This window comes from Eulemur rufifrons, chromosome 24, assembly GCF_041146395.1.
Source record: "Eulemur rufifrons isolate Redbay chromosome 24, OSU_ERuf_1, whole genome shotgun sequence".
NCBI classification, from domain to species: Eukaryota; Metazoa; Chordata; class Mammalia; order Primates; family Lemuridae; genus Eulemur; species Eulemur rufifrons.
Window position 1 is genome coordinate 33,781,777 of NC_091006.1, and position 13,308 is coordinate 33,795,084.

General features: G+C 40.6%; 1 protein-coding gene across 2 annotated transcripts in view; it reads right to left on the reverse strand.

Moving 5' to 3' along the window:
- SLAIN2 (SLAIN motif family member 2) overlaps nt 1–12,909 on the reverse strand; it is a 57,446-nt gene extending 44,537 nt beyond the window's left edge. For both annotated transcript variants that reach the window (XM_069456767.1, XM_069456766.1), the window contains exon 1: nt 12,460–12,909. In XM_069456767.1, coding sequence (XP_069312868.1) covers nt 12,460–12,848 — 389 coding nt within the window. In that variant the 5' untranslated portion in view covers nt 12,849–12,909. The remainder of the gene's footprint in view (nt 1–12,459) is intronic.
- Nucleotides 12,910–13,308: the final 399 nt, after the last annotated feature.

The following is a 13,308-nucleotide window of genomic DNA, read 5'->3' on the forward strand; positions in this document are numbered from 1 at the left end:
TACTTAATTGTCCTATTACTACTAAAATTAAGTCATAGAGGCCCAGTGGAGGGCTGAGCCTCCACCCCTACAAAAGAAGGCATCGGGGATTAGGACACATCATCTCCCCTTCCCCACCTCCCATGTGTCACAGTGGGTCCCAGTAGGGAGCTGATCTGAGCACCCCATCCATAGGAAAGAAGGTGGTGGAAGCCAGCACTTCGCTTGCCGAGGTGGTATCAACAGGACCCGGCAGAAAGCTGAACATCCACTCAATCCAGACCCACAAAATCTGCCTAAACAGGGTGACTGACTGAAAAAGAGTAAGTATGATTCTAAGTCTCACAACATAACACCAAAAAGGTCCAGGATATGACAGGAAAATCATACCTGAGTAGAGTTAAAAGGAGGAACAACAAACAGGAACAACTGTGTCAAACTGAAAACAAATAGCAAAATGGCAGCCATAAATCCAACCACACCAATAATTACATTAAATGTGAATGGACTGAATGCCCTATTAAAAATGCAGGAACAGTCAGATGCTTTCACTTAGCAATTCTATCAAATAGTAAAGAAAAAATAATGCCAATTCTACACAAACTGTTCCAAAAACAATAGACCTAATGGCAAAAAAAGCGAATACTTTCTCCTAAGACTGGGAACAAAGGATGTATACTCTCATCATTTCTATTAAATGCTGTATATAGCTAATATAATAATGCAAGAAAAAGAAATTAAAGGCATCCAGATTGGAAAGAAGTAAAACTGTCTTTAGTCACAGACAAAATGATCCTGTATACTGAAAATCTTTTGTACAAAAAAGAAAAAAAAAACAAAACGATAACAAATGTGTTTAGAAAGGTCACAGGATACAAGATCAATAAGAAAAAAATCCACTGTATTTCTATATACTATCAATGAACAACCTGAATATGAAGTAAATATAATAATTTCATTCACAATAGCGTCTAAAATAAAACGCCTGGGAATAAACTTAAATGAAATGTAAAACTTGTATACGGCAAATTACAAAATATTGCTGAGGGAAATTAAAAATGTCTTAAGTAAATGGAAAGATACATCATGTTTATAGATCTGAACATTCTATACTGCTGTCATCTCCAAGTTGACCTCTAGAATCAATACATCCCTAGAACACTTTTAAAAGAAAGGCATTTTAAAAGAAATTGACAAGCTTGTAGCCATGTAAGTACTTGGAAAATAAATAAAATTGAAAAGCTGACCCTAAAATTCATATGAAAATGGAAAGGGCTAACAATGGCCAAAACAACTTTAAAATGAAAATCTCTCTTTAAATTTGAAAATCTCTGGTCTTGACCTCTTCCAATCCATTCTATACACTGCAGCAGAAGTATTTTCTAAAACACAAATCTGACTTTGTTAATAGTCCTCTGCTAAAAATTCTGTGCCAATTTCCCTTGCCCTTAGGATAGAATTTTTTCCAAAAATGGTCCCTACAGCCCTTGAGACCTGACCGATGATCTAACTGCTGCAGTATTTCTTTAGCTTCATTTCTCACCTTCCTCCATCACACAAATCTAAATAAAAGCCATATGGACTAATTTCTATTCCTGGAAAGCCCAACACTTTTGCTTCTAGGTCATTTGTGCATGTTGTTCCCCTTGCCTAGAGTAAGTTCAATTTCACTCCTTGCTTATCTCACCCTCCCCTGCTCACTTCACCCAGCTCATTTCTGCTTTCTACTGGGTCTCAGCTTAAATGTCAATTCTTCAGGAAAATCTCCCTTGAACATCTCTGGTAAGACTATATATTAGGTGGCCCTACTATGTATAACACAGGGAAGCAAGATGTTTTAACAAAGTATCTTTGTAGCCATTTAGATCTGCCCCACCAAAAAGGAAATTTTTTAATCCTCATTCTAATTATGACAGACTTACTTTATATTATACTTTATTCATTTTTGTCCTGTTTGAATTTTTTGACTTGGTATTTATAATTTTGAAAGAGACATTTAAAAAAATGTGTTGGAGGCAGTAAGAACACTACAACATGGATGAATCTCAAACATTATGCTAAGTAAAAGATGTCAGTCACAAAATACCACATATTGTATGACACCATGTATATGGAATGTCTAGAATAGGCAAATCTGTGAGACAACGTTGATCAGTGGTTGCCTAGGGATGGGAGAGGGGGTGGAGAGAAGAGTAAGGGAAAAGGACTACTAATGAGCACAAGGTTTCTTTTGGGTATGTTGAAAATATTCTAAAACTAAATCATGGTGACGGTTGTACCATTCTGTAAATATATTAAAAATCAGTGAACACTGAAAACCCCAGTACACTTTAAACAGGTGAATTTCATGGTATGTAAATTATTTTTTACACAGTCTGACTCTGTCGCCCGGGCTAGAGTGCAGTGGTGTCATTACAGCTCACTGAAACCTCACACTCCTGGCTTCAAGTGATCCTTCTTCCTCAGCCTCCCGAGTTGCGAGCACCACCATGCCCGGCTAATTTTTTCTGAGACGAGATCTTGCTTTGTTGCTCAGGCTGGTCTCAAACTGCTGGCCTCAAGTGATCCTCCCACCTAGGCCTCCCAAAGCGCTGGGGTTACCAGTTTGAGCCACTGCACCACAGCCTTGGTATATAAATTATATCTCAATACAGCTGTTGAAATCTGTTAGAAATAAATTGGTTTTTCAAGATACCACTTTTTCCCTTACAACAATCGTTAGAAAGAAACTAAATAATCATCAAACATAATTTATGTATATTGTTAAATATATTACATAAATTTATGTAAATTATTTATAAATTTATGTATATTGTTAAATATATACATCAATCATGAGAGAACTGATAGGATTTGGATATTTGTCCCTTCCAAATCTCACGTTGAAATTTGATCCCCAATGTTGGAGGTGGGACGTGATGGGAGGTGTTTGGTCATAGGGGTGGGTCCCTCATGAATGGTTTGGTGCCGTCCTCGTCCTTGTGGTAGTGAGTTCTCACTATAATACAGCGTGTCCCAAAAGTCTCCATACAAAGGAAAAATTCTGTAATGCATATTTTGTAAATAAAGGTACATTTAGCTACAATTTCCCATTTTCCCTATGTATGGCGACTTTTGGGACATCTTGTAGTTCCTGCAAGATCTGATTGTTAAGAACCTGGCACCTCCTCCCCCAGCTCACTTGCTCCCTCTTTCGCCAGGTGACATGCCTGCTCCCGCTTCACCTTCCGTCATGACTAGAAGCTCCCTGAGGCCCTCACCAGAAGATATTCTGGCACCACGTTTCTTTACAGCCTGCATAAGCATGAGCCAAATAAACCTCTTGTCTTTATAAGTTACTCAGCCTCAGGTATTCTTTTATACCAACACCAGATGGACTAAGACAAGAACTATTAGAAATGTAATTAAGAATATAAAAGAAAGGCTGGTCAATGGGTACAAACATACAATTAGATAGAAGATATAAGTTCTAATGTGTGATACCAGAGTAGGGTGACTATAGTTGGCAAAAACATGTATTTCAAAGTAGCTAGAAGAAAGAGAACTTGAAATGTTCCCTAAACACAGAAACGACAAATGCTCAAGGTAATGGATGCCCCAAGTACCCTAACCTGATCATTACACATTCTATGCATGCAACAAAAGATCACATGTACCCAATAAATATGCAAAATAATATGTATCAATAAAAAACGTAAACCTAAAATATTAATAAAAAATGTAGACACACACACACAAAAACCCAAAACAACCTTAACAGCCACGCATGATTGGGTACCTTCTTGCTCTCTCACAGAGAGATGAGCAGCAGCTCTTGAATGGAGCAGTTTCTGCCTAGTAAACTGTAGAAGTGGGAGAAGGTTTGATTCATCCTGATGAATTCTAAACCTCTAATTTACTACCTCTTTCGTATCTTCCCAAATAGTTTCAAAAATTTTATATCAGACACAGTGGTACTGCGTTATCTTGCTTCTATTAACCCTCACATTTCAAGGAGATGTAATTTTTCTTTTTCTCTATAGTGCTTAAGAAAATTTCGACTTCATTACAGAATTTGAGACTTTTCCCAGATCAAAATAAACTTCCGCATTTTCGGAGCCACTCCTAGTTTAAAGATCTCATTTAAAGCCTTTCTCTTAAATAAGCTAGTTTGTTCCTAAAGGTGTTCATTTCCTCCATAATTTAGATCCCCAAGGACATGATGTTGAGTAAAAGGAACAGGCAAAACAAGAACTTATATTACTGAAAGCCTTCAATCCTACATTCTTTTACAAATTCATTTTTCTACTAAAAACTAACACAACAGGAGTCACATCCAGCATGCTTAGGCTTGTACAAGGTCAATAGTATATGGAATAGTATTACTATATTACCATAACTCAACCCATTTACATGAAGACACTACTTTAATTCTGCTACTTACTGACCAAATTGTCTCTTTTTAAAAAATCATGTCAAAATTACACTAGGTTTTTTTTTAGTTTTTTTTCTTTTTTGAGACATGGTCTCACTCTGTTGCCTGGGCTAGACTGCAGGGGCATGATCATAGCTCACTGCAACCTCAAACTAATGGGTTCAAAAGATTCTCCTGCTTCAGCCTCCCAAGTAGCTGGGACTACAGGCATGCACCACCACACCTGGCTAAATTTTCTATTTTTTGTAGAGACAGGGTCTTGCTCTTGCTCTTGCTCAGGCTGGTCTTGAACTCCTGGCCTCAAGTGATCCTCCACTTGGCCTCCAAAAGTGTTAGGATTACAGGCGTGAACCACCATGCCTGGCCAAAATTATACTAGTTGTAAGGTTAACTTGTAAATATATTCCTCTGTATGTTCCTAGCAGAAGGGCAAGGAGGCAGGGGTCTTTGTAAGTGGAGAGAGAAGGTAAGTAGCCCCTTTGGGCCACCAAAGCATCAGCTCCAGGCTCCCTGGGGAGTTGGGCATAGGGACTCACATGCACAGTGGTCCCAAAGATGGGACTGAGGAGCAGAAGCAACTTCCAGAAGGCTCAGAGGATGTGAGCTACACAGCTCTGGGGTTCCTTTTCTGGGTATTTCTGGAAAATAAAGTTGTAGGTTTGTGTGTGTGTGTGTGTGTGTGTGTGAGAGAGAGAGAAAGAGAAAACAGACTACATAGTTTATTTAGGTAAATCCAATAAATGTTTTAATAATTACACTTGTGGAATTTCATTTTTAAAATGCAAGTTAAAAACAAGAACAGGGATAATTCTGAACCACTTTTGGTCCTCAGTGCTGTTCAGTTCGTGAATCTTTTTATCCAGTTCATGAATCTTTTTCTGTCCAATTAAACTGTTAAATTTAAACCAAACAAGAAGAGATCATAAGATCAATATACATCAGCTGACCTCGGTTCCAATTGTATCAAAAATGCATGTCTAGACTGGGCGCGGTGGCTCACGCCTGTAATCCTAGCACTCTGGGAGGCCGAGGCGGGTGGATCGCTCGAGGTCAGGAGTTCAAGACCAGCCTGAGCAAGAGTGAGACCCCGTCTCTACTAAAAATAGAAAGAAATTATATGGACAACTAAAATATATATATACAAAAAAAAAAATTAGCCGGGCATGGTGGCGCATGCCTGTAGTCCCAGCCACTCGGGAGGCTGAGGCAGGAGGATCGCTTAAGCCCAGGAGTTTGAGGTTGCTATGAGCTAGGCTGACGCCACGGCACTCACTCTAGCCCGGGCAACAGAGTGAGACTCTGTCTCAAAAAAAAAAAAAAAAAAAAAAAAGCACGTCTAAACTTATTGGAACCAAAATGTCTTCATCTATGATACATAATCTTACTACCACTAAGTAACAAGGAAAACACCAATGGCTTTTATTATATCATGTTACATTATGATTCCTACATGACCACAGGGTAAGGAAGCTGACTTAAATTTTATCAATAGGATTTTTTAAATTATAAAAGCAACTTATATTCATATCAGAAAATTTGGAAATCACAAAAGTACAAAGTTTAAAACAAAATGCATTTTTAATCTCACCAAAGATAACCACATCACTGTTTTGGTTCATTTTCAAACTGATTTTTTAACGTCAGTCACTGTATCTAGACAGTACTACTTTAATTCATCATGGGAGAGTACGGACTCAATCCTGCCATTATTCAGAACATGTGTGAAATCCCTCATTTGTGACTGGCATAAGGGTCAAGCAAGAAATTTGGTCTCATTATTTTAAAGCCTCACCTCATTTTAACCAAACATCACTGATAATCAAATTAATTCAATTTAATTCAATGTAACTAAACCATTGCTACACACAAAATATTGTGGTCCTGTTCAGAAACATAAAGATGAGTAAGATACTCTCCCTCTGCTTATATTGCTCATAATCTAGAAGAGACAGACCAAAGTACAAGGTTGTTAAATATGCTCTAAAAAAAGGATATATAAACAGTGATAGGTTAACACTGAAGAAGTAAACCAAGCTGAAAAGTTAGAATTTCACAAAGGAGAAAAAAATCTGAGTTGCACTTTAAAGAACAAGTAAGATTTTGGTAAGAGGAGAATAAAAGATAACTATTAATATATGCAGAATGAAGATCAAAAGCCAAAAGGCATGAATGTTCATGAAGTGTTCCGGCAAAAGCAAGTAGATCTAGGGAAAAGGTGAATTAGCGCTGGACTGCTGAGGACTTTTAAGTATCCTGCTAACCCATTTTTTTTTATTCACTTGGCATGATAATGACTTCTAATAGCTTTCAAAACTCAAACATACCCTCAAGAGGAAGAGAACCAATCACTACTGAGGATATTCAGAGAAATATGCCATAGACTTGGAAGAAAAACATCCATGATGCTTCCATTGCTAAAGTTCTCTCCCACACTTTCGCTTAGCACTTTGTCTTGAAAGTATCTTACTTTCCCAACTAGACTGCAATATTTTAATCACAGAAACATGGAATTAAAAAAAAAAAAACCACTTAGAATTCACCTAATTCAACTATTAAACTTCTTTTTAACATCCCTTGCCACAGGAATATTCAGTAGTCTTTTGAAGGCTACTTCCAACAATTTAAGGTGGTCTATACATCCAAGAATAGCTCTACTAGAAAATTCTACCTGATGTTAAATCAAAATTTGTCTACCTCTAAATTATACCTATTGTTATAGTGATGACCTCCAAAGTTATATAAGTCTAATAATCCTTATTACACTCCTTCAAATATTTAAAAAGTATTCTCTTCCCCAAGCTAAATATCTATAGGCTCAATAAATCAAGATCAAATGCTCTTCTTTAGATATGACTTTGAGGCTTGGTGTGAATCTCAATTTCACTTTATTAAGCTATGTGACTTTGGGTTTAGCTTCCTTTACTGTAAAATGCTGATAACATTACACATTCTACAACATGGATGAACTCTGAAGAAATAATGCTAAATGAAATAAGCCTGACACAAAAAGGCAAATATTGTATGACTCCACTTATGTGAGGTACCTGGAGTAGTCAAATTCATAGAGACAGAAAGTAGACTGGTGGTTGCCCCGGCTGGGTACCATGGGAACAGGGGGTTGTTTAACGGATACAGAGTTTCAACTGCGGAAGATGAAAAAGTTTTAGAGATGAATGGTGGTGACAACAGCACAACGTGAATGTACTTAATGCCACTGAATATCTTACCACAATAAAAAGAGGAGGATAACACAACGTAAAACATTAAATTATTCAACAGATATAAAATGCCTTACACAAAACTTGGTACATGCAACATGCTAAAACAATAGTGATTGTAACATATTTTACCAGCCATGGGGCCCTTCTCGGCCAAATTCCATTTTTTAAGAAAGCAAGAACTTGCATTATCATGCGCTCCATGTTCAAACATTGTGCTGCATGCAGGGGTTCTAAGAATTTGTTTCATTAATGAAAAAAGTTTAAAGCCAGATTAGAATCACTGGAAAACCACTGCTAAGATGGGAGTAGAACATTCATCTAGATGTATAACTTCTGATTCATCTAAAACACATGTACACAACATACATCAACCACATTGCTTTAAAATAACATCTTCTTGGTACATAAGAGTCTAGAAAACAAAACTTCCCGAGATGTTAATCAGTGAAAGAATGCCAAACTATTCAGATATGCAAATTAAACTGCTTTATTAACCTAGGCTCATCAAATTAAATCACAGTAATATTTTACTAACCACCCTCTACAAAAAGCATACATAAAGAGCTCATGTAATAAATTAACGCTCAGAAGTGAAGAGCCATGAGTAAAAAAACACAGTAAAAACAACATACCTACCTATCTCTGAATTGGGAAAATTTATCAACAAAATTATTGATGAGAAATTAGTCTAAGTTTAAAATCTCCTCATAAATGTAAGAGAAAATTGATCTAGTAAGCCAGAATATACCTTGACGTGGGTTTAAGCTCACCCCTCCGAATGATGGAAAAGAATAGAAATTTTATCACTGAATCACTGTCGGTCTGAAATACCATGGCAAACAAGGGCAGGATCAAAAGCCTGGGTAATAAATTCCAGAACAAACTGATTCCTTGCAAAATTCAAAACTGGATTAAACAGAATGTTGTGAAGTTAGGAAAGGAAAAAGTGATTACACGAAAGGCAGAAGACTCACCATGAACAAGTCAAACCAAATTAACTGCAATTTCTATTTTAACAGGTTTACTTCGTTGCAGGTTAGAGTCCTATAGGAACAGTAAAGCTTAATTACAGCAAGGCATTTGGCAAGATTTTCATAATATCCAGACAAAATGTCATATAGGCCTGACGATAATAGGTGGAACTAGTAGTTATTGAACTGCCATAACGTGTTTGTTAACGGATTGATGTTAATCTACAGGCAGCCTAGTTGAGTTGTATACTTCAGAGTAATTTATTCTGTCAATTTAATTATTTTTATCAATAATTTGAATGAAGACCTAGTATGTATGCCTACCAAATATAAAGATGACCAAAAAAATCGGAAAGAATAGATAACATTAAATGCCTAAATCAAGACTAACAAAATCAAATTTAAAAGCCTTACAATTAAGCTAAAAATATTCATTACACAAAAAACAAGGTTAGGGAGACTCATACAATATCTTATGTATTAAACATCTTATGTATTAAAAAATTTGGAGAAGTCAATATTCCTGGCTCACATTAAGCACAAGTAACAGAAGTTGAAATTGTTAACAAAGTATTTGATTAAAAAAATAATAGAATTTAGCTCAAGCAAGACATACCCACCATACTCTGGTCATGTATCGTCTAAAATGCTGAGTACAGTTCTGGGTACCTGTGTAAGGACCATGAGCAATTGGAGTTAAGAAAAAAAACAACCATGGTTGAAGGACCAGAGAATGACATTATTTATGAAATTATTAAATAAACTGGGATTATTTACTCTGGAAAAGAGAAGAGAATGCTCAGAGTATGTGGTGGGGAGAAGAGGTCGGCAGAGACATGACGGTAGTCTTCAAATACATGATGGGGCCATTCATGTGAGAAAGGGATTACACTAGGAAAAAAGCAAAATATATAGGGAACAGCATAGGCTTTGATGTATAAAGACCTGGATTCAAATCCTGATGCCATCATTTACTGTATGTTATTTGATGCTTACAGAGAGATTAAGTTTCCTTACCTAGAAAATGATATCTAACTCATAAATGCATAGAAATTAAATGCAAAAATATTTATAAGCTGCCTGGGACAGCCGGACACACCGTGATGCACAATAATGTTAGTTCCTGTCCGTCGACTTTTCTGAGTTATTCTAGAACAGTGTTTTTCAAACAGAGTTACAAACCATTAACGGGTCACAAAATCAGCTTAGTAGGTGGTAACCAGCATTTTTTTTCTAACGAAATAGAACAGAATAGAAAATATTAGAGCATTAGAGTTTTACTTGTAGTAAAAGTAACCACAGGTTTACAAAACTTTTGTTTCAGTTATTCATATGCGTGTGTGTACTAGGTCATGAGATGTAAGATGTATTTCTTATCATGAAGCTGGGGCCAAAAAAAAAAAGTGTGTGTTCTATAAGATACTAGTTCTTTGGGAGCTCAAATCTAAGAAACAAACCATACCACTTAGAGATTTACTATGTTCAGTTCACATGAGCGTCTCAAAGAAGTCAGCATTAAAGAAACCTGTTTATTTTTGTTGAACCCAGTTTTTCCCACATTTATTTGACCCCAGAACTCACTATTATTCTTCCACCTTTTGACATCTTTAGGACTAGCAGTTTGTGATATGCACACTTGGGGGAAAACATTCCTCCAGATGAAAATGAAAATACAACAGGTAGAAGTTACAGGAGGTAGATTTTTAGCTTGCTAAGAAATAACTCTTGATATGAATCTTCCTGCCACTGACATCCACCCCTTCAACTTATATCCAAAAGCATTTTAAATATGATTTATCCAACTTTCGGTTCACACAAATCTTTTCAGAAAAAGTGTAGGGTATCTATAATATCAGTATATGAAGCCAGGATCAAAGCAGTAAGCAGGACTCATCTGGTCAAAACAAACTCCTGGCATAGTATCTAAGACTTGCTTTACCTTAACAAAGCCTATGCTCAGAAACCAAAGCAGCCAAAGACTTCATCAGCTTCTCCAAGTGGAGTCAATGTGTTCTAATAATACATAATCTAAAATGGGCTTATGAGCGCAGCTAATCCTCATTATTACCAGCATCATTATCATTATTTGGAAGAGGCATGTGACAATATTTAGATGATTCTGGGTTCTTTTAAAGTGCACACATACCGAGGATTCCTTTGGGAGGACGTGATTTCACACTTACATGAAAAGCTGTCACTACCGCAGTCAGTTCTAATAATGTTTGGTATCACTCGGCAATAAAATAAAGACTTGACATCATACATTCAAGAGTACTTCTGCCATTCAAATATTCCTAATTGGTTATTACAAATACCTCTGACTTTGCTCTTGTAGTTGTCAGAGCATAAAATGTCCTTCCCACTCTTTCCCTAGCCCGGGCCTCCAAAACCACCTCCTCGTCAAAGTTTGTCCCAACTACTCTGGGCTATTATTTTCTTCTCAGTTTTCGACCACTGTCAGTACTTTTTGTTCTATCACTCTTTTGGCAATTCACTGTATACATCCTAGTTTATTTAACTGCATAAAAGTTAGCTCTCAACAAGACTGTAACTGCCTTATGAACACGGATCAACACTTAGGAATCTTTAGAATCTCCCACCCATCATGTAAGAACTCTCTAAATGTTTCTTGATTTAAATAACCAGGCTTAAGAGTAATAGCAGCTAGTTTTAGAGAGTTTACTGTACGTCAGACCCAGTGCTAACTAAGTGCCCACATGGATCATCTCAATCTGCACAACTCTATAAAGGTACGAACTATTATTTTCTCCATCAAATAGAGGAAGAAAGTTTAGGTCAGGGTAACTTGCCCAAGGTCATATAGCTTGCAAGTGGCAAAGCCAGGGCCTGAATCCAGGCAAAGCACTTCGGAACACTGCAAAGTTCCAGCCTTCCAATACCACAGTCTATGAAGGATTTCGATTTCACCACATTAGAAGATTCAATTTCAACAAAGTAGGGACATATTAACTAAAAGTTAAAACTTCAGAAAGGATGAATTAAGAGACTTTCCCTGGGACATCTTCATCAGGTAGCAATAAAATGAAAAGCCTCCCGTGTCCTTCCTATTCATGAAAGTGTTATTAAGGTGTGGGTCACAATTTCGTCAAGAAGTGGCTTATCACAACACAGTTTTGGTTTAGATTTTTACATAAGGCTCTTTTTCTCTGCCCCTAGGAGGACGCGGACACGAAAGATGGGAGTGATAACTGTCACTTCACAGCTCCGAAGAATGCCAGACCCAATTCCTGTTTAAAAAATAAGAACCAGGGCTCTCGTACCACCCCGGACTCTTCACACAAAGCAGCACCAGCCTCTGCCCTCTTCACACAAAGCAAGCTGTACCCCACTGCCCAAAGGGGAGTGCTGATTCACACGGTCTCCCCATCCCCGCCGGAAATACACCCGTCTCACACTGGTCCGAAACACTGACCGCCGCGTAGACGCAGACGACTTTGGGCTGCCCCCGGCACCCGGGGATTCTCACCAAGCAGACCCCTCCCGACATCCAAAATGCCCAGGCCACCATCCGAAAGCCGGTATTTCACACAAAGCCGGATCCCTTCCTACAAGGCAGTTTCCCACCTCCGACTCCCCCCACGGCGAGCAGCCCTTCTCAGGCTGTGCCAACCCACGGACCCCCAAAGGGTCCAGCACCCAGAGGAGAACGCGCTGCGTGCCCTTTTCCTTGCGCACGCCGCGAGTCCCCAACTCCAGCTGACCTTCCCACAGCCCAAGCAAGAAACCCCGAGTTTCCGCCAGAGAGCGGACCTGGCTACACAAAGCGAGGCGTCCTAGCACGGGGACCCTCCAAAGACGCTCTCCGCCCCCAGGCCCGTCGCCGCCCAGCCCCGGCCCGGCACCCCGCGCTCACCAGCTCTCCTCCTCCTCCTCCCAGCCTGACAGGCGCTCCAGCTCGTCGGGCCGCAGCGGCTCCACCTCGTCCAGCAAGCTGCCCTCGCCCGCCGCCAGCAGGGAGGTGGCGTCCCGCAGCTCCTCGCTACTCGTCCGCCTCGGGCCCGCCCCGGCCCCGCAGCCCGACTTGGCGCCGAGGCCCAAGGGGAAGCCCCGCGGGGACGCCGCGCCGGAGGAGGGAGTGGACGCGCCGGCCCGAACCGGGCTGCCGGGCCCGAGGGAGCCTGCGCCCTGCACGGCCCCCGAGCGGCTCCTCAGCTGTTCGTTCTGCTTCTCCAGCTTCTTCACCAGCTCCTGCAGCTTCCGCACCTCCTGGTCCGCGTTCACGTTGGAGTTAACGTCCTCCATCCCGGCCTCCCGCTCGCACTCACGGCTACAGGGAAAGAGCCCGAGGAAAGAGGCGTCACCGCCGCTGCCGCTCACTCTAGCCGAGGCGCCGGCATCCAGCAGGGCCAGGCCCCACCGCCAGGGTCCCCCCAGCTCGGCTTCCAAAGCGCCGCTGGCCCCAGCCGAGCCGCCTCATCTGCGCCGGCTCCGGGATTGGGGGAGGCGGCGCCAATATCCGGCCCCTGCCGCCATCTTCCCTCCGTCCCTCCGCCCCCCGCAGGCCGGCCCCGTCGGTGACCTCAGAGCGTCGGGGGTGGACGCGGCCGGCGGCGAGCGCTGAGAAGACCGGACGCCGAGCTCGTGGCGGGGCGGGACCGAGTGCGGGGCCGCGCCGTGTGCGCGGGGGGTGGGGCCTCGGCCGGAAGGGGCGTGTCCTAGCGGCAGCGGAGGCGGGACTCGACCTGGGCGGCTCGGGCGGCTC